Source organism: Barbus barbus (genome assembly GCF_936440315.1).
Source record: "Barbus barbus genome assembly, chromosome: 37".
Lineage (NCBI taxonomy): Eukaryota > Metazoa > Chordata > Actinopteri > Cypriniformes > Cyprinidae > Barbus > Barbus barbus.
The window spans coordinates 14,296,333-14,323,750 of NC_136715.1; the positions used below are offsets into that span (position 1 = coordinate 14,296,333).

At 37.7% G+C, this 27,418-nt stretch overlaps 1 protein-coding gene across 1 annotated transcript in view; it reads right to left on the reverse strand.

Moving 5' to 3' along the window:
• Positions 1–8,215: 8,215 nt before the first annotated feature.
• Positions 8,216–27,418, reverse strand: part of LOC306856785 (forkhead box protein P4-like) — a 127,988-nt gene continuing 108,785 nt past the window's right edge. Inside the window, exons 11-18 of the mRNA XM_079396254.1 lie at positions 25,056–25,139; positions 22,175–22,376; positions 21,994–22,070; positions 21,614–21,715; positions 15,639–15,760; positions 13,964–14,030; positions 10,789–10,961; positions 8,216–10,175 (exon numbers count right to left, since the gene is read on the reverse strand). Of these exons, the coding sequence (XP_079252380.1) occupies positions 10,028–10,175; positions 10,789–10,961; positions 13,964–14,030; positions 15,639–15,760; positions 21,614–21,715; positions 21,994–22,070; positions 22,175–22,376; positions 25,056–25,139 (975 nt within the window). The 3' untranslated portion in view covers positions 8,216–10,027. The remainder of the gene's footprint in view (positions 10,176–10,788; positions 10,962–13,963; positions 14,031–15,638; positions 15,761–21,613; positions 21,716–21,993; positions 22,071–22,174; positions 22,377–25,055; positions 25,140–27,418) is intronic.

Genomic DNA, 27,418 nt, shown 5'->3' on the forward strand with positions numbered 1-27,418 from the left:
ACTCTACAATTACAATGATTACACTCTCCACGACCACAGTAAAAACAAAAACACGTCAATAGAAAACAATATAATACAATATATACACGGGAAAGTATAGAAATGTACAATCTTATATTATGCTTATATCATTCTTATATTATTATAAATGTATAAATATGTAACATTATGCAATTCTGTATTATGTATCATAATATTATATTAAAATGATGTGATTATGTGGTGGCCAAAATGATTAGAACACTAGTATTTTCACCAGCTAAAAATGGTTTTATGTCAGTTATTTCTATCTTTCTCTGAAGTGTGTCAGTAGGAAATATCAGTTTACATTTCCAAACATTAATTTTGCCATTAATTGTGATAATCCAGAGAGATTTTTATTTGCACAAGGAGTCTGACAACAGCCAGTGCTCCACACAAAGATCCGATCTCTCCATCATCCAGTCTTTCTGGATTGACATGAAGAAACAGAACAAACTGAGACAGACTAAATCCAGAAGAACTGTAGCAACGTCTCCAAGATGCTTCAAGAAACCTACCTGCAAAGTGCACCTAGGGCAAAAGCTGCTTTAAACGCAAAGGATGGTCACTCCAAATGTTGATTTAATGTAGTCTATGACATTATTTTTGACAGCATTCTCATTTTATAGCATTTTTATACAAGTGTCTAAAACTTTTAGCTTTGCAGGTAGGTTTCTTGAAGCATCTTGGAGATGTTGCCATTGTGTGTGTGTGTGCGTGTGTGTGGACAAATATTATAAAAAAAAATTAAAAATTTGTGGTAAATGAATTGTACATAGGTAAAAATCAGAAGTTTTAAAAATCAGTATGTAGTTCATGGTTCAGAGGTCAAGTTATGAGAGCCCTGAAGACACACAATGTGCTTTTAAAAATGTTTGGTCGATAGGAATCATATACACCTGAGAAAGAAGTTTTAAGTCAGTTTTTGCCCAATGTGCCATCTGCACCTGTAAAGGCATTTTTTTCTTTCCCTCTTTTTGGGGCAGGAATGATATGCATTCCAATTTATGTTCATTTATGCCAGTGTCAAACCTGAAATCCATGTTTATGGTTCTATCGCCTCTCTCCTCACTTGTTTTTTTTTTTTTTTTTCGCAGTTTCTTGTAAATGCTTCACACATGTAAAGGGAATGCTACACTTTGATGTCCTCCCATTGGATTGGACAGCCATCAGTACATATCAGAATTATGCATACTTGAGCTTTGTGTATGTGTCATACACACTTGTAATCAAATAAAATATTGATGACTGAGTAAGGTGTAATGTCCACACCCACAACTAAATCCAAAATGACACATTGTAAAAGCACTGCACAGCACTCCTAAGACAGCATTAGACACTCATTAGGCTCTGCCAGTGTTTGTTTACCGGTCAATGATATTCAACCTTTCAGTGTTTTTTTCTTGGTTAACCTTAAATTTACCAGGTGCCACTCTGTTTAGTTTTTTCTCTATGGCATGAGAATGTTGTGGTCCTGTAGGCCTTTATGTACTGCATAGTTTTGTGGAGAGATCAGCTTTTGTGTGTGCTCTCATGCTTAAATGTGGCCCAGATTGGGTGCGTAGCCAATCATCAGCACCGTTAAAGGGATAGTTACTCATCCTCATGTCGTTCCAAACTTTCAAAAGAGGGGTTCAGTGTTGTTTTAGACCCCACTGACTTTCATTATATGAACAAAACCAGTTGTAACATTTTTCAAAATACATTATTTTGTGTTCTGCAAAAGAAAGTAAGTTGGACAGGTTTTGAATAACATCAGAGTGAGTAAATTGTGACATTTTTGGGTGAACTATCCCTTTAAGTGCTTGACTATGCATCACTCCATGATTATAGGTCATTGTACTTCATATCTAGGTCAATGTCAGTGGGTGCTGAAATCTGGAGAAACTGAGAGCTGAGTAAGTGACAGTCTTCCCATAATACTTTGTAGAATGTAAAAAACAGTCTGATATGTTCAAGTGTTGGTGATGGGCCAAACATTTTTGTGCTAAAAACAAATGAGGAGGAGCTAGATAGGTGCACAGTGAGGGGGAAAAAAGAATTGAGTGTAAAAATTATAGACTGATAGAATAAAAAAAATGTGTGTTTAGGTTTATAAAAGTATCTGTCACAATAATTTAAAGTAGCTAGTATACTAATGCGAATTTACCTCTCCAAGATAATTGCAAGAAAAATTGAGTCAAAGAGCCACAAATTCCCCATGTTCAACAATGTTTTTCTCAAAGATGTTATTTTAAACGTTTGACACTAATTGTTTGTAGCAGAATTGAACATTTAGACACAAATGGGGTAGGAGAGAGGGATGAAAATGTGTTTCTAATCACTCACAAAGATGCTTTTGTTCTTCTGTCCGGGCCTTCTGTAAACCAGTGGGCAGAGGTATTCTGTCAGACAGTCTTAATTAGACTCATTATGTAGGGTTGCAGTGTGTAGGATACACTTAAATTCTTTTGTTTGTGTTTGTTTGTTTGTGTGTGTGTGATTATCTTTCATCTAGGTGGATCAGTGGTCCAAATGGCATATTTCGACACTCAGTAGTACTGAGTGCAAACAGTATCAGTCAGACTTTTCAGTCATTCAGTCTTGCAAGTCAGAAAGTACCTGAGTTTAATGCTGTTCCAACAAAAGAAAACACATTTTTCCAAAACTTTTACTAAATTAGAGTCATTGTAAAGTTTCCTGCCTGTCAAACTCTGAGAGAGAATTTCAAAACACTTTAATTAAATAAAAATCTAACTTTCCCGAAAGCACCCACGTTTTCCATCTTTACTCTTAATATTGCAGCAACACCTCTTCAGAGCGAAGGCCTGTGTGCTTTAAAGATAAGCTTTCAGGGCAGATTTCAAACTAAGAGAAGGGATGGCCAAAAAAACAAGACAAGAACCTGATCCGGCCTAAATGGGTTGGAATAACACTCTCCACCCTGTCTGTATGTCAGTGAGAGATTTTCTCAGAAGACTGAAAGAGCTCTCTGACTGGGCCTTTTTTTTTTCTTGCTTTCCCCTTTTCTGTTTTTTCTCTTTCTTTTCACTCTGCCCCGTTCAGTTTTTGGCTGGTTTATTTACCCCTCCTGGTGGACAGAGCCTGTAACACAACAACAAGACCGCCACATGGCCACACTTCTGTAGGGTTTCAACACATGCTTATAAGTTGTCAGTCTGCTGGTCAGAATGAATCTGATGTAATGCCACCACACTGTCAGTCTGAGACTGCAGAGATACTCGACAATGCAACAGCAGCAAAAAAAAAACTAAACAAAAAGTGTATATAGTTATAGCATTTTATAAAGTGTTCCCATTTTTTTTTACTTGACAATAATTAATAGACAAGATCAATATTTAATGTAACTATTAAAATACAAAGTGAGGCAGAAAAGATGCATTGTTCTCACATGATTGATGTCTCATGGATAATATATACAGTATAATATTCTAATATTTGATCTATTACTCTATTCATATTCTGGCAGTCAGTCTACAGCTTACTCAACATAATTTAAAGTATGTGAGAGGGGGTTTGCACTCAGTTTAAATATGAGCAGTAAATTATATAAATGAGTGACTAAGAGGTAATTGCAAACATTACCCTATTACTCTAATGCACCATAGACAGAGCTCACATAAAGACACAACTGCTGTCGTATTTTTTTCTCCTGTGCCCCATCATCTAACTTGTCCCCATCCCAAAAATAACATCAAATGGATCAGGCCATGATGTTCCTCTTCTGTTCCTGTGTTTGTAGACACCCCATTTCCTTGAAGGTGAGGCCCCTGCTTTCTAGTTCAATCGCCCGCTTTACACAAAAGACAAAGTGTCACATGCATGTTGCATGTTTTAAAGAAATCCACCTCCCTTGCTTGCTCTCATCTGAGAGCACATTTTCTGCACCTCACACACATTTGAGGCCGTCTATGAGAGAAACGGCACAAGCTCCGACAGCCTGTCACCACAGAGATTGATAGTGTTTAAATGGACTCTCTTGCCAAAAGTTTTAAAAGTGAATTAGATCTAAATCCTCTGGTGTATGACGATTTTTTGAACCATTCACGGAGTGTTATTACATCTAATCCACCAAAGGGTGATCATCCTCTCTCATATTTTTTGTGATTGTACTCTTTACATGTTAGTGTTTTCTTTTTCTTTTTTGTGACATTTAGAAATATAAGAATTTAAAATGGCTGACAAAATATCTACCTGGGATATTTTTAGTAGATTAAGGAACATTTCTGTTCAGGCATTATTATTATTATTAGCTGCAATTTACTTTCCATAAATGAAAATGTCTGTTCGCTTTACTGTCCGCAACACATTAATAGTATATTTCTAAAAAAATATATTACATAACATATATAAAATATATTTTATATTTACTATTGCTATATCTTTATTTAATTAAACAATATTATGCATAATAATAATAATAATAATAATATAATTTCAACTTGCATAACTTAATTTATATTTTAAACAGATACAGCAATAGGGATATGCATTATAGACATGCAGTAAAATAGGAACATGTGCGTATTCTTTTGAAAAAAAAATTGAGAATGATGAAAAAATCCTTTGTGAAAATATATTAATTCTAATTATACCGTTGAATGTAGAAAATGTAGAAAGCAAGTTACAATACAAAGCCTATGACAGTGTAATAAGTATTTTTATTGCATTTTATAATGCCATTGTCAATAATTAGTACAGATTACATGCAACTAGACCTACTGTACAGTTTTTTTATTGTCTGCATGGACAGACACAAGAAGATTCAGGTTACAAATACACAGATATATGTGTTTTTTTTATACAGCATGAAGAAAAACGGCAGTGACTGGCATAAACATGGTCACCGGGGGTTAGAACGACAAAGGTGGATGGCTAGATGCCTTTTTTTTTTTTTTTTTCTATACCATTTCAAAAGCCATCACCTATTCTCACCCCAAGTCTTCTCTGAAAAAGCAAAACAAATGTAAAAAAAAAAAAAAAATTAAGAGAAGTAAACAAACAAGTTAAAATTAAACTAAAGTACATAAAAGTCACTGCTGTAAATGTACACACATTCGTAAAAATACAATGAGAGGAGTCGAAGTGGTAGTTCCATTTGATTGGCCGAAGAAGTTAATACCATCAGGCAAAAGCTCCCTTGCAAGGGTCCTTTACTTAGAAAACGGCAGCTCAAAGCTATTCATCACCGGACAATGGAGCTCTGAGGTGGCGCGAGGGTGTGGGTAAGACATAAAATACTGCTGTCACCTTCGTCACGCATTTGTTTGGTTACAGTTGTGGCAGACTTGATCGATTTGGAATACAAAAATCTAGCCACAATCCCTTTGGTGGTCACTGAAGATGAACTGCATTTTTAAAAGCCTTTTCACAATCTTATTTGGTATGCTACTGTGGAAAAGCCACACCAATTTCACAGCAAATGGCAAACAGTGGTCAAAAATAGCCTGTGTGACTTTTATCTATCTGAGTGCCTGAAAGCATGGCATTTTAGAGCCACAAGGGTGCAGAGAAGCCAGAAAATTAGAAAGTCGCTCTCGATCGGCATAATTCAACCAAAGAGAGCCACTTTCTCAGATAATTTCTATATAAATCTGGAGCGCTAATGCCTTATGAGAGACAGCTTTGAGTGCTCATGGTAAATAAAGGAATGATTTGACTTTAAAGGGAGTCTGTACACATATTGGCACCTAAAAGGACCAATAATAATAATAATGATAAAAAAAAAAAAAAAACTTAAAGTTGCTCTTTCTTATAAGCAAGAGAGGGCTACACATTTTTCTTCAATGTTTTTTTTTCTCTTTCATTGTTTTTCTGAAGTTTTGGTCCTGTCTTATGAGAAAAGTCCCTCTGAGGTATCATTACACAATGAGTTCAGCTTTTTAGTTTGTTTTCACTCTTTTTTCCTTAAAAATGCATAAATGCACTACAGAGACAAAAAGTATCAAAATAGACCTAGCTAAGATAAATATACAAACAGGTGTGTTACCTAAACCACATATCTAAGTCTTAATCTGTCTTTTTTCGAGAGATAATACACTAAAAAAATCATCGTCCCAGACGTTTTATGACAGGAAAAACTGGGAAAACAAAACCAAAAACGGGAAAACAAAATGTAACCATGATACCTGCAGCACATAATATGATAAATACATACACTTTAGCATAAGCAATACAGTATAGGAATTCTGAGCTCGAAACTTTACAATAGCTAAAAACAGGTGCAGAAAAAATAAAAGCCAAAAGAAAACAAGTAAAGGAAACACGAAAAGGAGGGAATGCCCTTAAGAGCTAAGCCGAGCGGTAATATACAAGAATACATCATTACAACGTGTGTAAAAGTAACAAAGAAGTCATGGCGATCACCATTGATGCGTTTCAGTCCACATCTTACAAAACAGCTTTGTTTACACGTGTACCTTAAAGCACAATTGTAGTCCATTTAGTGAATGCAGCAATTCATTTGTGAGTTTTTCAATTCCTTCGCAATCCTCAGTTCTTGTAGCACAAGCTCGTTGGTTCTCTTTGGATATTTTGGTTTCGTCGTGTGGTAAAAATAAAGGCCCGTTTTAGCAGGAGCATGATGATCTCTTGCAGGAGCGGGATGGTCTATGTGTGTGTGTGTGCGCGCGTGCGTGCTATTTTTCCACCGCCGTCACGAAGCTACACTTTGCATTAATTGGGAAGCGGGGTCTGCGCGAGAGTGGCCTGCGTTAATGCATTCTGCCTATCATCATTTCTGACACCCAACTGACTGGCCCATTGAGTACGCTCTAATGACCGGCCAGCTCAATGGCTCTCATTGGCCTGGCCTCTCATTATGCATGCGGAATTAGAACACACAATTAAGCCTCCGCACAGAGGACCTGTACATAGACACTATGCTAATAGATCACTTAAACTGGGGAATATGTGATTTGGAGTAGACCCTTTTAAATATGTTGACCACTTAATGCTTCATACTTAACAGGACTCAGCATATTTTTTTTTTTAGGAGGGGATGGAGAGGTAGTCGTCTTTATCCCCCCTGTTGTGTCTCGTTTATTTGTTTCCATTCATGCTAATGAATTTGGAATTGAGAGGAATTGACAAGCTCCGTTCACAGCTATGCAACAATAAACATTTTGGTTTTTTCGACCATGTGTGTTTGCGTTTTATTTATTTGTTTTGTATTTTGTGGATGAAAAACTAGAAGGGAGTTACACCTTTTGTATGTCTATTGGTGACTTTCATTGGCCTATCTATTTTGTGAACCGTTTTTAAAAGGAGGTAGCATTATTTTTGGTTTTATTTCTTTGAAGGTGTTTAGAAGGGGTCTATGAAATGAACATACAGACCAGGTACGTCAGACGGATCCTAGGAACATAAAAAAGTCCTTAAAATGATTCCTGTCATGTTTGAAAAGATCTGAGTCCCTATCAGCCATCCCTTATTAGTGTGGTAAATAATACTGTTCAACAGGCAGGGTAAGCATAACAAGCAAGTGCTTGCCTGCTTTTTTTGGTATTCGTTGAACTGCATTTAATTGTGAAATACTGGTAATTGAAGTAAACCATAATGCTGAGTAATTGCTGCTGGCTTCTAGTGTCCCAAAGTACATCAACTGTTATTCAAGTGCCTTTTGCATGTAAAGTCCTTTTCAATCTTAGACAGTGAAGACTGCATCTCAACACTGCAATTGCCTGAGCACAAGATGGGGTAGAGAGCTTCCTTTCTCAGATCGTAAGTGCTTGTACATTAACTAAAGAACCGCGAGAGGCTTGTTAATACTGCTTTTTGTTTCCTTTTCGGTTTGTTTTTTGGCCTTTAAACATATGTAGTGTTAAGAACTCGTTAGGTTAATGTATATTAAAACAGTGTTCTACTTTTTTTGAAAACAAAAAAAGCATTTGCATTTTACACTTTGGTTTTTGGAATGCTCTGTAGTGTAAGTCAAAAAACAAATGATTTAACTGGGAAAAAAAAAAAGAAAATTAAATATTCAAATGATGCATTTGTGTTCTTTTGGCCAGTTCTTTAGGAAGAAAAAATTATAAATAAAAAAGAGTTTTTGGTTTACTAAATATCTCTTTGGTTACCTGTAACAAAAGTAAAAGGGGAAAAAACTAAAAAAGCAACATATATTAAATTAAAACTCGGAATTTGGCATGGCACTACTAAGAAAAGTTTTTTTTTTTTTTTTTTTTTTTTTTTTATAGTTCAGTGAAAGCAAAATCTCACATGCTAATCAGACAATTTCTACTGATACAGTGGATTGCAAATAACTTTTATATATCTAGTAATTATAGAACTTTGAACTGATAATGAGAGAGTCACCGTGTTGGTTAGCCACAGTACAAATCCCCTTTGTAATAACAGCGTGAGGGGGCAAACACTGTGGTCTGAGGTATTCCGTGACCTTGTTATCTTTTACCTTAAAGCAATATTTTGTATCGCAGCTGATATCAATTGGCTACAACAGAAAATTCTGAAACGAACAAAGTAAATGGCGCAAATCTGGGAAAATAACATCTAAAATTTCAAAAGAAATGAACAAATTTGTGAAAAAATAAGAGCGATATGAGTGCCTGTAAAGTTTTTTTTTCTTACAGGGAGCCCTGCAATGCGTATTCCACCTCTGTCTCTTTAGTTTCAGCTTCTCTCTGCTATAGAAATGTCTGAGTGGTTTTGTTGGTATTTCACGTTATATTTGATCTGTGGTTCTGTTTTGGAAGTTTTCACTTAATGCTAAGTGCTATCCTCAATACTCATGAATCAATGCTAGGATCAATTTTGGACTTTTTTTTTTTTGGAATGGAGTTTGTAGAATAAAAGATTTTGGAACTTCTCTCCCAAATGTAACCCCTTTTTGGAATGATGAGAGAATAAAAAAACAAAACAATTTACAAACAGAAGACATAATAGTTGAATTACATCACAATGAAAAACTGTTGATCCTTTAGAAATATATGACTATGAAAGTAAAACGAAATCGAAAGCTACTGCACACATATTATAATCAACGATACAGTCAATAAAGTCTCTGAGCCGGTCCTCCACAAGCCTCGTGTCAGTCTGGCTGTCATAACAGCACCACAGGAGAACAACAGCGAAAAAGTTCCTTTTCCTGAAATATGCCTTTTTTGGGGGTAGCAACATTTTCTACGTTTAGTCTGACAAAGAGCGAGGGGGAAAAACAAGTTTGGGCAGATTCTTGCAGATACCATCAAATAAAGATAGGGACAGCGCAAGCATCCGCCTTCTGATCTGAGGCTAACAGCCTCGAGACAGAACGTAACCCCCGTTTCTCTAGTCCAGTCATGTAAGGGAGACAATAAAAAATAAAAAATAAAAAGTTGGTCAAGTGGCCAAGGACACCATTGCCAGTCTTTCAGCTCATTTTCTTTCAGTCTTTGTCGTGAGTGGCAAACTTATCTGTGTGACCGCAAAGTTACTGAGTCTTGCAGCATTCCCTTGAACGAGTTCAAAAATCCGGTTGAAATCAGAAGTCATTCTAAAGATGTGTGTTTGTCATCTTTTTCCTTTTTTTCAAACATCTCTCTGAGGTAAATCACTACGGTGTATTTATCCCATAGAAAAGCAGTGTTCTCAGGCCCAAAGAACATAAAAATTAAAGCTAAAAAAGACTTAAAGTAAAGAAACCTTGAGTGACTTGTGAAAAAAAATGACTAAACTTGTATACTGACGTCAGGTTTTCCTCAGTAGCTTTAGATACAGTGGTCCATACTTCTATCAGACCATGTTTCAAAATACGGGAGGACAATGCACAGCTGCTCAAAGGGCCTTTTAGAGGGTACTGACGAAGGACACAAAAATTAAGGGGGGGGGGGGGGGGGTGATGTGTTTTTGCATTGTGAACTGATGAGGTCTAACCCTGTTTTGGTTTTTGAAGTTGTAGTTGATTTTTTAATCTTTGTTTCTCACTTGATCTTGAACATCTTGAATATGAGAGAGGGAGGGAGGGAGGGACAGGGACAGTGAGCACCGCCTCCATCAAGCATTCCTCCTACTCCAGCTCCTCTGTAGGAAGCTCCTCCTCCATGTCGCGCTCATCACCGGGCATGCTCAGGTTATGAGTGACAGATGCCATAAGGGACATGGGTCTGCTGTCCTCCTCCATCTCAGCTGGCTCCTCCTTTACATGGACTTGGTGCCTGAAACAGAAATAACATGCAAAAAGTCAGTCTGAGATTACAGAAGCATGATAAACATGTCATTTTTTAAATTGCTTTCAAATACATTACATTTTTAATCATTTATAATTCACAAAGGATTAAGGATGCACCGTATTGGCAACCGAAATTATTCGAACACCGAAATGGCTTTTTTAGGGTTAGGGTTAGGGCATGTGCCACTGAAGACTGGAATAATGGCTGCTGAAAATACATGTTAAATATATGAAGAGTTCATTTGCACAAACAATTTTTCGAAAATCATGTTTTTTCATTATGCATTGCGATTTAATCTCAACCAAACTGCAGTTTAGTAAATAACTAACTAACTAAAAAAAAAATACAGCTAACTAACACAATACAAAAACATGATAACATAAGTTATCTCTTTTGCAAATAAACTCTTCATATATTAAAATATAAAACAGTTATTTTGAATGGTAATACTATTTCACAATAATACTGTCTTTGTTGTATTTATCAAACATTTTGAACAATCTTACAGATCTCAAACTTTGGAATGAGAGTGCACTGAATTTTGAGCAGAAATACACACTACATATCAAGGCACTAGCTGGGAGTTGACTAGTCTTACCCGTACTGCTGTGGAGAAAGGCCAGGGCTGCAGCTTCCGTTACTGTTGACTTGTTCAACAGTGCTGCTGACATCATCGTGGCCGATGTGCAGCATGTTGAGGCTCGCACCTGTGCTGTTGTTCATCAGGGTGGGGCTGTTCAGAAGACCAAGACTGCTCTCCGCAAGTGCAGCCTGTACGCACAATTTGAAAGCATTTAGACTTTCTCAAAAGTTAAGAGAGATGCAATGATGCTATGTTGCTGTAAAATCATAAGGCACTGTTGATATTACAGTTGTCTGAAAGGTCATTGTAATGAAAAATTGTCACATATAAGTTGAGGAAGATGACTGCAAGGTGGAATCGAGCATAAAGCCCTCTGGTGCCACAATTACACAAGCAATAGTGTATATTTATTGATTTTAAATTTATACTAATTACTAAAAGCTAAATGCGCTGACTGGATAGATGTAATCTGTGTGTTCAGGCAGCAGTGGTGCAGCAGGTTAGTTTGTGTCACCACTAGGGGTCTCCTCGCTCCCATACAATAGACCTGACTGCTCGCTGAGATAACCAGGAATGCACCAACTCACACTACATGTGCTCATCTCCAAAACTCATCAATATATAAAATACATTAAAGTATATTATATTGTTTGGTAATACTTTAATCATTTTTTCTTAAAATGTTTTATTTAAAGGGTGGAAAAAAATAAGTAAAAACTGTAACAGAAGATAGTGACACTTACAGTGGGGTACACAATTCTAAAAAACACTAAGTGAAAGCAGCATTTTTACTCATTTAAATTTTGGTAACACTTTATCTTAAGGTGTCTTTGTTACACGTTACATGTACTTACTATTATAATAACAATTAATTATGCATAATTACATGCAAGTAACCCTAAACCAGACCCTAATCCTAACCATACAGTAGTACATGTAGTTAATTAATATTACTTGGTACTTAAATGTATAATTACACTGTAACAATGACACCTTAAAATAAAGTGTAACCTTAATTTTATTTATATATATATATATATATATATATATATATATATATATATATATATATATATATATATATATATATATATATAATTAAAATGTAATTAATTAAAAATTAATTTAATGATGACTTAAATAATATTATAGTAATCCTATATATATCATCATTCATCTTTGAATTATTATTTAGAACTACGTTGTACATTTTTAAAGTAATTTTTATCTGTTTCTTTAAAAAATCCATATTTTCCGTTGACTACATTGCACACTCACTGACTGGCTTTATAGATACATAATTATATTATCATAAAGTGTTTAAAAAAGAAAAAGAAAAACCTTCAAGATCCAAGGCAGAAGTAATGGCAAACCCATGCAAGTAAATGCTAAATTCTTATTACCATTACTACATACAGTACAAATCTACATAAACAACAATGCATATGGATATTTTAATGCATGAGGAAAACTGGAACGGAAAATGATTCTGAATCTGAACTGAAATTGTGTGGTACTAATGCCAATTCAAACAGTAGCTACTGCCCAAAATATGCCACCGAGAGTAAGAAAGAGCAACAGAGCGAGAGGGAGAAAAGAAACGAAAGAGTTTGAGGGAAATCCATTCTGATTCTGTGGAGACTGGGTGGTGGCGAGAAAGATGATCAGGGTCACATAAGGTTTAAAGGATGTGAACTAAATAAGGGCTATTTTGTACCCTTTAACTATAATTAACTGGAAGCCACCTACGATTTTGGCAAAAACAGACAGATCTAATAGGTAAACATGCTTAATGCCTGTTTAATGAGATGGCCAGGTTGAATCACTTTTAAAAGGTCAATTTCAGGCAAGATTGTGCCAAACATATGCAGACTAAAACACACTCAAGCAATTACAAATGGAAAACAGCAGAGCGCCACAGTTCTCTCACACTCTAGTAGGGCATTGCTGTGCACACCAGAGATCTCCACTGTGTCTCTGCTCTTTTGTTAAAGGCTAGTTTATGTGCGGCCTTTTCAGGATGAACAGTTCCATTTCCATAGAGATGGCCTGCGGGGTCAGAGCAGGACAAACTGGGCCAGGCCGCTGGAAGTGTGTGTATATGTGTTGGCCCGTGATTAGCTGGGCTGTTTGTTTGTCAGGCACTGACAATGCTTGTCCTGTGAGGAGATGGATGGGCGCAGACCTGACAGAGCGCCACACACACTCACACACCCAGACCAGGACTCAAGCACAAAGGCTAACCTCCCAGATCCATCTCTGTCTCGTCACACAGCGTTCTTGGGAAAAACACACACACAAACACAGAAACACAGAGCCAGGCTCCGAAAGCTCAGAACGAGAGTTGCGGTGACACCATGGGTTTCAGATGGATTTTCTAGGACAGACACTAATTTTATGCTGTGACCTTCATTGACAAATATTTGATGCTATAAATCACATATGGCTGGCTGGGAGCGCGTGTGCGATGGAGGGAGGAGAACGGAGGAGGTTTGGGAGATGTGGCTAATTAGAAGAGGAAATTATTATCAGAGCCCTTGTGCGCTTGATCTGGCCTGATCCGTGCAGGATTCCCACACTTTTCTAAGGAATGAATTTTCCAGGATCTTTCCAGTTGTTTAAAACTACTTCACTCACTCAGACAGATTCACTCATAAACCATTTAGACCAATTAAAATAAATGGAAAAGAATGATTCGTTCATGTATCAGATCTCACTACGGCAACTTTTACTTTTAGCAGACAAAATATTTCTGAGCTCTAGAAAAATGTATAGTCATATTTAGACATTTTCATTTCGTTAAAGATTTAATTTTCCATGCAAATTGTAATTAAAACCAATTTGCTAATGAATCATTTAGTCCAGACTCTGAACTGGTTCGAGACAGCTTGAACGATTCATTTACAAATCAGACAATCAAAAGATTCAACGATGAACCAACTCAAAAGAATGATTCACTCACATGTCAGTCACTATGGCTTGCTCAACACAAAATAAATATTTAACCATATAAATAAATACAAATCATATATTTATAAATAAACACTTTCATAATAATAATAAAAAAAAGTAATTTGTGATGAGTTTAAAAATCTACATTTTAATATATCGGGCTATATTCCTCCATCAATTTCAATGATGAAGGCATAAAGGTGTCGATTTGATATAATGAAAGCCCGCACGCACTCACCTGATAGCTGGCGTTCAGAGAGCCAAATCCCAGCCCAGAAATCATATTCTTCACAAGAGTGGGACTTCTGAGAAGGAGAAGAAAGAGAGAGGGTGATTAAGTACATGTGTGGATTACAACAAAACACGTCTGACCGTTGTGTGTGTTCAAAAAAGCTCCCAAACCCGTGAAAAATGGTGAGGCACTATTCTATTTACAAGAGATAAATAGAAAAGTTAAACAATGGAGAGTAACACATGCATTCTGACACAGCATTATACTGCACACACACTACTGTTTGTTCGCTTTTGTGTCTGTGTGCTACAGGGCTAAAATCTGGCGCACAGGCCGTCAGCTGGGTAATTTGCCATCGTCTCTCTGGCAGAGCTTGAGACGGCGTGTAACATCTGTTTGTACAAATGCAAGCAGGCACGCTTTTCTGCTGTGCATCTGCTCACAATGTACCCTAAACAGTGTAGACACAGACGGAAGAAATACATAGGCTCACAAACACACACGCACACACTGCCAAACACAAGCAGGCGAGGCACAAAAGAGACCTTTGTGCTTTTGACTAGAGAGTCAGTAATAGGGTAATGATGGGAAGCCCATTAGGGTAATCACACATGCCAATAATGATTATAGCCCCACATACAGAGCAGACCTACAAGCTTATGCTTTTGCTACAGGAATAAAGCCTGTTTTTGGGACTTCTGCTCAATAAATAGTGTTCACTTAAAAAATTTCACAGGTTATTGCAACTAGTATGACTTCAGACAGGCTCCTATTTCAGTCTGTAAAGCTACAGAAAGTCTCAGCAGGCATTCTTAAGAAAGCCAAGAGTGGGGCACAACTACTTGACATCAAACGTCATTGGTCTTGGCAAACTTGACGCAATTTGCCTCAAGATGCAATATTTGATTTTTTTGAGCGAGAGCAGAGGTGAAGATCATGACTGAGTAGCAATTATATTTTGGTTTGGCTACAATGTAAAGAAAATGATAAAACTATTAAATGCCATATATTTTATGGTAAAAACAGTAAAAGGACAGTCCCAGAGGTCCCTGTGTGACACATCAGATTATATTTTGTAAAAATAATTTTGTTTCTTTTTATGTTTGTTATCAGTAACGTACATTAGGGTGTTTTGTGTTATATTTTATGTTTAGTTAATGTTTATTGCATTATTTTAGTATTGTGTGTTACCTTTTGTCTTTGTGTGTAGAGTATATATGATTATTGGTCATGTTTTATGGACAGGCCTCTTATATTTAACTCTGAATAGAGATATATTAACATTATATCACTTAATATCTTGTTTAAAATCAGAAATTCACTTAAATTTTTTTTTTTTTTTTTAACTGTAAATGTAATAGGATTTCCCCCCAGTGTATTATATCAATTCAGGAGTCTTGGAATATAGTACTTTTATGATATTTTTTAAAGAGTGAGTGCTGCACCTTTTCTAACTGACATGGCTTTTTGGTTGCTCTTCCTCTTTTGATGATAGAGCACCTCTTTTCAGAAAAAAAAAATAATAATTTTTTTTTTTTGGTAAGCTTGACAAAACTAGTCCTCATTCACTTTTATTATATGCCTGAAATTGTAACATTTTAACTGAATAATTTGTAAAAACAAGAATTTTAATCTTTGGGTCAACTATCACTTTAAAGGTGACCAGTCTGATTCTTCATACCCGGTCATCTTTGGTGGTCTCCTCTTTTGGTATTCCACTTCGTCCACGGTCCAAACAGCACCCTTGACGTTCTCGACCCGCACAAAGCACTTGTGCAGACTCAGGTTATGGCGCACAGCATTCTGGGTAACAGTGACAGGACATAGAGAAGACAAGAGAGCAAAAAGAAGTTGTCAGTTTCCAGTTCCAGCCACGACTCAACGCTCTAGGTATCTTAAGCAGAATCGCGACCGTGTCGCTGTCATTGCTGGAAATGCAATTATAGCACGGCCTGATATAAACAGCCCTTAATAATGGCATAAATCTTATACCTGCTTTCTAATTAAAAGAGTGCACGTGATGATGAGCACAAAAGATTGTACGGCTCAGACAGGGACGTGTCGACTGAGCATATCTCTCCATCTCGAATCCGTCCCCCTCCCGCACGCACCATCTCACAGACACACACAACCAATTAAGTGCACATTCTACTGAGGGGAAGTGACAATGTGGTGCCACACCATCATAACAGTGGGGAGTTAAAAAAAAAAAATCCATCTTTGAACGCAAAAAAATAAGAAACGATGCGCGCTATCCCCCCCTCCACCATCAGCAAACCCACTCCCTGCTTTTTATTTTAAATTTCACTAATCAGCCACTATCTAGAATAACACCCCCAAGGGAGGCCCCTTCCTTTTCATCTGCTATTTGTAGTTTGTTCATGCCCAATTTCATTACCAATTTTAATTCGTGTATAATTAAATCCTGTGTATTTTTTCCGACGCACACTTTTTTTTCCTGAATCCATGAGGGAGGGACTGCTGATGCCGGAATCACTCCTAACCATAATTACAAGTGCCATAATCAGGCGAGGCCTCCCTCCTTTGAATAAATTTCCCCGTGCAGGAGCGATGATGCTTAGTTTTGCAAATGAGTATGACCCCAATTTCAGCCTGCCACCTCACCGATTTTATTTGCATTCCCATTCGTGATGAAAGACTAATTCTCTCAGTTAAAACATTAGCAGCAATTTAAAGGGGGTCAGCCTCTGCAGACATAAACAAAATGCCCGCCTGGCTGTGTCTGTCTGTGTGTGTGTGTGTGTGTGTGTGTGTGTGTGTGTGTGTGTGTGTGTGAATGAGTGACTGGAGGGGTGGCGGCTATATTAGAAAGATGGCACGCTTGATGCGGATGTCAAATGGGTCTCGGTTTCTTTGGTGACGGCGTCCACATGAAGAGGGACGACACTATGGCCACCTTTTTAGCTTAGAAATGAACAGTGTTCTGCAGTTCAGAGTGAAACTGGATATTCAGGTTATTCAGTTTTAAAAAATATTACAAAATACTTTTTTTTTGCACTGCTGAATCGCTCATAGAACCAAGATCATGTATTAAGGAAGTAAATATGGGTCAGTTTCAGGCACAGTGGGCTTAAAAGCTACATAGCTTACCAAGGACAAGGCTCAATCTATATATTAGTGGCCTCATACAAAAGAAAGTACCAATGTACAAATGGAATGAAATATTTTGTGCAGATGCCATGATAAATCTTGTACTGAGGAAGAGAGTATGACAACAAAAATCAGCCTTTAATGTTCTTTACAAGAACTAGGCCCAGATAAATGATCAGTGTGGCTGACAAATATCTCCCACTTTATATACACAATCATTAGTTAGACTACTGTTGTGAAAATCAGAAAAGCAATGGGGAAGTTAATGAAAGACTGAGAATTGCACAAACTGCTGATAGACATCTCCATAAGCAAAAAATGCAGGAGATGGTCAGCACCGATAGCCTAGTGGTTAGTGCGTCGACATATAGCACAACTGTGCTCATGGCAACCGGAGTTCGATTCCTGTCTCGAGGTCCTTTGCCTCTCTCCACCCATTACTTTCCTGTCTGCTCTCAACTGTCCTATCTAATAAAAAAAATTGCAGGAGGTGTGTATAAGACAAAGGTGTGCTGAGAAATAGGCATTTATAGCTGGGCCATTCTTTGAAACAAACATCTTTTCCTGATTGATAATAAATTACTTTGTGATTTTAAACCTTCTATGAGAATAACATTTTTAAAAATACATTTAATACTTTAAAAATACATATATTGTATACACTACAGTTCAAAAGTTTGGAATTTATTTTTTATTCAGCAACGATGCATTAAATTGATCAAAAGTGACAGTAAAAACATTTGTTACGAAGCAATACCATTTCAAATAAACACACTTGAACTTTCCATCCATCAAAAAATCCTGGAAAAAAAATTTATCGCCATTTCTACAAAAATATTAAGCAGCACAACTGTTTTCAACATCGATAATAATTGGTAATGTTTCTTGAGCATCAAGTCAGCATATTAGATTTCTGAAGAATCGTGACAAAATTTGGCTTTGACATAGATTTTAATTACATTTTAAACATATTAAACTAAAAACGGTTGTAATAATATTTCACAATATTTTTTACTGTATTTTTGTTCAAACAAAAGAAGCCTTGGTGAGCATAAAAGACTTATTTCAAAAACATAAATCTTTATAGTGGCACACATTTGCTTTTTATCATAATAAATGCTAAGAAAATAAAAGGGACGTTGCAGTTACTAAAAGTTAGCATCAGCTCTACACTTAAGTCTATGAGGGACACAAATAGCAGCACTTTTGCAGAATGACCCAGCTGGTGTCCATCTTGTGAATAAAAGCTGCCCTCTTACTGATCAATGACTTCCCCTACTCTCCGGACCTAACTTTTCATGAAATATAGATGGCCATTAAGAGCACCGGAGAACATGCATCTCCATTTCTATATTTAATACCAGGCCAAATGACTGGCAAGAGAGGAAGACAAGTGAGAACATGCAGTTATTAAAATAAAATGAAGAGAGAGAGTGTGAAAAGGTACTATAAGATGGAAAAAAAGAGATCTGGCTCTGGTGGAGGAGTAAAAGTAGACAGATCCATTAATTGTTAAATTTCATAAAAGTGAAATGAGTTGTTAAAGATATTCCTGCCACTTTCACCTCCTTCCTCTCAACTCTCAGTGGCTAAGCTCACTAACTGCTCCTGGGTGCTGCTGCGGTTCAAGACTATTAGCCCGCTGTTCTGTCTCGATGCCCTGAGCCTCTTTTGGTCCCTCTCTCACCTCACCTTCTCCATTTCTCTCCCTACTTCCTCTCCTCCAGAGGCTCAGGCACACAAATGAGCCTTGGGCCAGTGTTGGCTGAATGTGGGGCAGCACCTCCTCAGCCCAGGCTCCAGGCTATAGGCCACATGAATGGCTAATGAGGAGACTGACTGACAGGAAGTGAGCGACTCTTTGCGGTGTCTGTTTCCTCTCTGGCCTGACAGCACCTTGCCAAGTTCCTAGTGCACAGGGGGAGTGGGAGGGGGAGGATGGGAGGGATGTATTAGCACATCTTTCTGAGGGGCAAAGTAATGGCTAAGCAGGGTGATGGGGAGATGGCCCGCTAAATGGGATGGTTACATGGGCAGCTCAGGCCTTTAATGACCGCTCTTCACTTTGAACAGAAAGAGAGATGGGTGACTGGAGGCAAAATTTCATAAAGGTAAGATAAAAGTTAAACTTGGTTAAGTAAAATGAATGATGAAGAAAATAATGGTTAATAATAATAATTAAAATATCAAAGTCATTTTAGACAAAAGTTAACCATGTTATAGAGTTTTTATTATTACTGTTTATTTTTGTTTTATTACCTCATTTAATTGTAATTCAATTAAATTGTACCATTAACTGCATCATTACTACTACTATTAATAATTCATATTATTAATAGTAGTAGTAATGATGTAATGATGAATAGTAGTATTATTAATATTATTAATACTATTGGAGCAGTCGTGGCCTAATAGAGAAAGTTGGACTTGTAACCCGAAGGTCGTGGGTTCGAGTCTCAGGTCTGGCAGGGATTGTAGGTGGGGGGAGTGAATAACCAACATTCTCTCCACCCTCAATACCACGACTGAGGTGAGACCCTTGAGCAAGGCACTGAACCCCCAACTGCTCCCCAGGCTCCGCAGCATTGGCTGCCCACTGCTCCGGGTGTATGTTCACTGCTGTGTGTGCACTTGGATGGGTTAAATGCAGAGCACAAATTCTGAGTATGGGTCACCATACTTGGCCACACACCACTTCCCTTTCCCCTTTATTACTTAAAAATGTCAAGGTATAAAGGTATGTTTAGATAACTAAAAAAGGGGAAAAAACATGTTTAAGTTGGTTTATTGTTGTATTGCTGCTGTTGTATTGTATTATATTATGACTGGAGGCTAAATTTCAAAGGTAAGATTAATATTAATCAATAACCATTTTGAACTTAAACATGTTTTTATTTTTGTTCTTTTTTTAATGATCTAAACATACCTTTACACCTTGGCATTTTTATTAAGTACTAATATTAATTATTAACAGTATTAATAGATGCAATCTAAAACTTTGTATAATTATTATAATTATTATTTAAAATAATATTACTATTATTATTTTTTAAATAATAATAATAATATGACGTTTTAGATTTTAATATATTTTGTTCAGCTTCTGTTTTTTTAAATATGCTTTATCAATACAGTTTGACTTAAAGTGTTATCTTTATTTTATAATGTGCACACGCAACACCCGCACATGCATGTCTGGTATCACCTCAGCCCACCTCGGGTGGCATGAAACAGAGCATCATGTGGTTAAAGCAACTGATTGGGCATCAAAGCTTGGGGTGAAAACACACAGGTGGATGAGGGAGGAGAGATGACAGCAGCTGTGGCGGGATCCAGTGGAGTGTGGCATGTCGGAGCTGGTCAGGAGATGCTGAGCTGATACAGAACCGGCTGCAGACCAGCGGGGAGCATGCTAATCAACCGGTTCAAATTAAAGTGTCTGATAAGAGTTACAACGCTACATACCCATTGAATGATACAACACAGACTGTGTTGGTATATGCATACACACAATAGGCAGCCATTTGACTGATTTCTGCATAACTAAAATGAGGGAGTTTTGCCACTTTTTAGTGAAAGTTATAGCATGGAGTGCAAAGGAAATCTCGAATGAGTCAGGCTTGAACTTCCTGCTCCCACCTACCAAACACTATTAGGCAGCCCGACGCCACATGACACAATCAAAACAATAAGGAGAGCACATCAGGACACAAAAAAAACAAAGAAAAACAGATCTGGGAATGGCCATGTCGTAACTTGGCTGTCTGTGTGATGCCAGGCGTCATTAATAACCTCACTGTTATTGGAACTCTACAGAAGGCCATATCTCTGTTGTACCCGCTGTGCCCCTTGGCATGAAGGGTGGATTTATTGTTGTTTGGGTCATGTTGAACAATGGGCTGTGTCAGTTACTGTGTTTTTATCTCTGTGAGACTTATAAAAGAAGGACCTCATTTGTTTCATTGCTAGAAGGCGAGCATGACTGCTGTAGACTGGTAGTTGCCTATGGTATAAAGGTCTGTTGAGATGATGCGAGATAAAATATTTGCAAAACTTTCTATTATAATATATTTGTAAAATTTAATTTTATGTCATTTATTTCAGTGATGGCAAAGCTGAATTTTCAGAAGTCATTACTCCAGTCTTCAGAGTCACATGACCCGTCAGAAATCATTCTAATATGCTAATTTAATTGAAAGAAATTATTGCTAAAAACAGTATGTTGAAAACAGCTGTGCTCCTTAATATTTTTGTGGAAACTGGGATTTCAAGATTCTTTGATGAATAGAAAGTTCACAAGAATAGTGTTTATTTGTAACAGAAATCTTTTGTAATATTATTCATGTCATTACTGTCACTTATGATCAATTGAATGCATCCTTTTTGAATAAAAGCATTAATTTTAGCTCAAAACTTTTCAACGTTAATGTGTGTAAAACGTCAGGTGGTTCCTGTGGTCACTGTGATGAACAGGAACGTTTACAAGCAGTACTTCAAGTATTATTGTGCAAAATGTATTGACTTTTTCACTTGATGGAACATTACCTTCCATGTCGCTGTGTTTCTCCTGAAATAGGCAAACATTCGTGTAAACCAGTTATAGATCTCGTTTAGAGTCAGCTGTCGGTCAGGGGCTTCCAGAATGGCCTGGTTGAATAAAGCCAAGAGAGAACGGAAGAGAGAAAGTGAGCAAGTGTCAAGAGGCGATTCAAATGGCTGTTATTAGTAAGACATTAGCTGATGGACAGTTTCCAGATGGGCAGGCAGTGCATTATGGATAGTGCCGCACGTTTCAGCATGACTGACACAGAGCTAAGAGATGCGCATAAATCCTTAGTTACCAGCACCCACCTCTGAACTCCGCTCAAGCACACTGGAGTACAGAGCGCACAGTCCAGATCTCTACATCATACAGACTGACTTACGTGTCGTATGAGGGAGGCGTAGGTGAATGGAGGCCTGACATCAGCGTTTTTGTAGAATTCACAATTCTGTGCAAGTTCTGTAACAGACAGACACAATTATTTCATACAAATTTCAGTGTTGTATAAAGTGATATGTAGAGTATGATAATCTCTTCTAGATTTTATGTGGAGGGACGCTAACCTGAAGCGATGGGGGTGCAGAACTTGTCGGAGTTGCGCCGACGCATGGGCCCGACTCCGTGCAGGCTGGAGGAGCTGATGACGGAGGGTCCCTGCCTCATGGGGGTGATGGGAGTTGCGGCAGAGGTGGGGGGATGAGGCAAGCCCTCAGGAAAGCCCTCACTTTCTCTTTTTGACAGCGACACGCTAGAAGCCAGGTTCAGCTAAACGGGAGGAAACAAAATTGAAAACTTATTTGCAATAAAAACAACCAATCAAAATGCGTTCACCAGTAGCGTATCATATCACCATTCAAAAGTTGTAATTTATCAACAGAAGGTTTAACAATTGTTAAATTATTATTATCTAAAATACATTTGAAGTAACTGTTTTTATTTTCATTTTAATATATTTCAAAGTGTAATTCATTCATTCAATTCATTTTCTGCAGCCATTACTGCAGGCTTCAGTGTCTCATGATTGTTAAGAAATTATTTCAATATGCTGATTTGCTGCTTAAAACATTTCCAAGTATCATCAACGTTGGAAACAGTTGTGCTGTTTAATATTCTTAAGGAAACCATGATACATTTTAGTATTCTTTGATGAACAGAGTAAAAAAAAAGCATTTATTTGATCTCTTTGATCTTTTGTAACATAATAAATTCCTTTACTGTCAATATTCATAAAACTAATGCTTCTTCTTTTTGAATAAAAGAAACAAAAGAAAAAACATTTGAAAGGTAATTCATATTATATACTCTTAATAAACTATAATTTAGTGATATCAAATGAGAAATCCACAACACTGAAATTCACTCCAAAAATCTAAATGTTTATTATCCAATTACAATAAGGCTGGAATTAGTTATAATAATATTATTATTAATTCATGTATTTATATTTACAATATCTAATGTATAAACAAATCATTTACTATATATATTAACATAGTTATAATAGATAATATTAATAATATTTACTGTATATTTACAACTGTCAAATTTCATAAAATGATAAGCTTTTATACGTGTATTATTCAGTTAAATATAGAAAAAAATGCATTAAAACTTGAAAAGTTATGTTTGGGAAGAAGAATTTTTTTTATTGCATTATTAATGTTGTTAACTTAAGTTGCTTGTTTTTGTTTTACATAAACATACATTTATACGCATATACATAACACCACAAATAGTACAAAACAATGACTGCGCAAAACACAAATGTCCTTCTCTCTCTATTTGGCATGCGTTAAGTCTCAGCGCAGCCTCGATTCTAATTCGCATCATCTTCGTGGTGTACAGTAATCTCCAGCATTGCAATTACCAACCAGGAAATATAATCATCTTCAAATTGTCATTGGTCTCCCGCTATGAGAAGCGCATCCTGCGATCCTTGCCAGCACATCCATGCCAAAAGCAGTTGGCACAGTGACTCCATTATAAGATGATCCCGTTCACCCGGTGAAATTCAAACAAAGCACCCCACAAATCGCATTTCTCAGACACACGTGGGCACGTGTGTAAAAACGAGGCTCCTCGGTGACACACTGTCTCCAATTAAAGCCACACAAGAAGAGCAAAACAAAGCGATACATGGTAGGAGGGGGTAAAACAACAATCTGGCTACAAACAACGCTTGCGGTTACCCGCCCTCATTGTGGCCCTGCTCTGCCCAATTAGCTTCGGCGGGCGCGGAGCGCTAGGAAACAGCTTTCCCCATCGCTCAGGGAGTCTTTTTCAGGGTTGCTTGTTTTGTTCTAATTAAAACCATCATGTGCACGTGTGAGCAGCGAGAGATAGAGCGAGCGAGCGAGGACGGGTGGGAGAAACGGGGTTGACGCTAATATGGTGAATTAAACAGTGCCAGCCCTCTTTTCTCTCCATTCTCATTGCCACAGGAGCCAACCTGGCCCATCTCCAGTAATTAGGGGAGCAAAATGGTTTAACAGGTACTTAATTAACGCTGGAGCCGTGCCAGTTTGCTGTGCCGAACACCCAACGATCTTAATAGTGGTCAATGCCACACACAGGTTTGAGCTTGTGCTAAGCTCCGCCCTAATGCTCACCCTTACCACTTAATGCTAATTCTTTCTCTTGATCACACTCACAATTATCATTTTTACATTCTCTCCCTCGTTCTCGTCTAGGTCTCTCAGCCCGGCCCGGTCACCTTTTCCCATTACCGTCTAATGGTAGCTGATTTGTGGAATTTGTCTCCAAACAGGAGACGCGGCCTACTTTCGCCCTCCGCCTTAATTTATATCCCCTCAAATTAAGACACTCCACTTCTAATTGACAATTAATTTCAACATCTTCGTATTTTAATAAGACTCCTCATCAATCTCAGCATGAAATATTCATTAGATTCCTAATAATTGCACAGGCAGCTGGTGGCTTGAGGGGGGAACGCATTGTGATGGCTCCGTATGAAGCAGCGATGTGGAATATCTAAGAAGTCTAGTCTAAAACACTCATGTTCATTTACACTGTGGCATAAATACAAGCGTCTTTAAGAACAAAAACACTCTTCTAAAGTGGATTGGAGGAAAGCAGGGCAGCTGTAGCTGCTACAAAGAGAACTTGATCTGTAACAGTCCATCATCACACTTGAGTTGAAGGTGCCTAATGGCTTGCTTGAATAAGTGACTTATTACTTTTGTAAAGTGCAAGGATAAGTTGAACAGGTAAATGTATGAATTTGCATTGAGACTAAAGAGTTTAGCTGCTCTCCAGGAACACACTTCCGCCGTTCTCCAACAGAGAGCGCTCTTAGCGCCTCACACAACTGATTCATTGATCATAACTTGTGCCAGACAGTTACTTCACATGAAAAAGAGAGACACACTATCAAAATACAAGTTATCAGAGGAAGTAAGAATGAGACAAAAGTTAAGAACTTACAGGTTGGTTGAAAGGCTTTGGCTCCGATGGACGCATATGTAGGTGGGCCATCATGGCCTGCAGACGCTCGCTCTCTTTGGCCAGCTAGGGAACACACATATACACATATGAGAAAAAAGCAGTCTTCTTTTATAAACCAAATATGTAAAAGTGTTTACTTTTTTCCATGTCTCCAGTTTAAATGTGCACTGACAGCAACAAGAATGTCATTTGTAGTTTGATTTGTATCAAAAATGTAATACTCTGTGGTGCTACAGTATCAAAACATCCAACCAACCTGAAACAGCAAAATAAAAAAACTATATATATATATATATATATATATATATATATATATATACACACACACACACACACACACACACACACACACACGCACACATATATATATATATATAGTTTTTATTTTATTTTTATATATGCCAAAATATTTTCTCATTTTCCTAAATTTATGTTTGTTGTTTTGTTCTATTTCTGTGTCACACTGTTTTCTCTGTGCGCAGCTGCTAAAGCTTTGGCAGCATAAGTACACAATTATGTGTCATGCCAATACAGCACATTAAAAACTAAGTGTCGTCATAGTGTGTGTAGTGCTCGTTTGGGCGCCACGGAGAGGAGGAGGGAGTGACTCCAGATATTCTCTTGTGAGGATAATTTTGCATTCTGACTGTTAACTGAGTCAGCTCACAGGGATGTTGACATGCCGTTTCACAGCTCTTGATACCTCCGTGAAAACATCGCTCTCACCATCCTTCTCCCTCTTTCTCTCGATTGCTGCGTCTCTTTCAGAGACACTTGCCCTGTAACCACGCTCGTCCTCGTTTGACATTCCTAACCGCCATTTAGAGGAAGTGTGGAGGCAGGCAGCCCCTCGTAATCAGGGGGCGACACACTGCCTCAGAACGCTCTGATACTGGCTCCATACACTTTCTGTGGCACTAAAAGTGCTAGAAAAACAGACTGCTGCATTTTACTGCTAATAAGAGACTACTAATCAAAATCAAAATATTCTAAAAATGCAGCAAATGTGGCATTTCTAGGATTGCCAAGGTATTATGGATGGTTGCTGGGCATAGCTAGGTGATGCTAAGGTTTCTGGGTGGTCAAAACAAAAGAAATGAAATCCCCACAATATGAAATCAATCTCAGGGTGTGATTAGACTGTTGTTGTGTTGTGCTGGTTCTGTGGCTGTGGCCGGTGTTGCTGAAGTCATCCACAGATCTGGGCTGTTTATTCACTCATTAACTGATATGTGTGTTTAATGAGCTCCATGCTGGTCAGCCTGGTAATAAAAACATTGGAAAAACTGAGCTGGAATGCTGGGAGAGACAGCAGGTTGGCGAAGGGTGGTTCTGGTCGGTCTGGGTTGGCATTGGGGTGGTGGGGGCAGAGTAGGTGACAGGACGGAGGCAGACGTGAGAGGAAATCCGCTTGGACGTGGACTGACTCTCTTGTCACTTCTCATCACCCTACATCGATCTGGACACGTGTTTAAACGCGCTTTGCGGGCCACAAAGTGAGCTCGCTGCCCGCGTGCCTGGCAGGGCAGTGTTTTTTGAAACACTTTGTTGTGAGGGGTTTATTTTTGGGAATGAGACGAGATGGAGAACATGGAGGGGAGGTGGTGTGGAAAGAAAAGGGAAGCTAACCAATTACCAGGTCTGTCTGACTGGCAGTCATGATGGGAAGCTACGATGCCATGATGCCACGTAAAGCTGGAGGGTCTGAAGTGCCCGTCTCAATGTAAGCCCGTCCACGAGACGTTTTTTTTTTTTTTTTTAAGGGATTTACAGCTCCAAAAGCAGAGGAATTCTACCACTGCAAGTGCAGTAAGGTTACTTGACCTGCTTTTTAGTTTGGCACGTTTGAAAAGGGCGAGCAGCTCCCCCATAGCTAACGGTCTCTTTAATGCAACCTAATGTGACCGACCGATGTCCTGTCAGCATCTGCCAATCCTAACTGTCACTAGATGCTCTTCTGACAGTCTCTGCGTCCAAACAAATTACCCACAAGGACAATAAAACATTGTCCACCACTAAACATAGCACAATTCTGGGTCATACGCAAATGATTTATGATTACAATGAAATGCACCTTGCACCTCGTTTGTACATTATCTTAGACTGAAAATTCCTCTAAATTCTTCCTAAATTCATAATAAAAATTAAAAAATTAGAAAGATTTAATTTTAGAAAAAAACGTTGTGGACTTTTGCATACACATTCCAATTATTATTGATAAAGTCTACACTGCACGATAATTTATATACAGCATCTGTGTTTTTTTTTATTATAATGGACTTAAAAAAATTAAGAAATAAAATCATCGGTGTTTGAATAAAATGTACTGTTATGTTATAAAC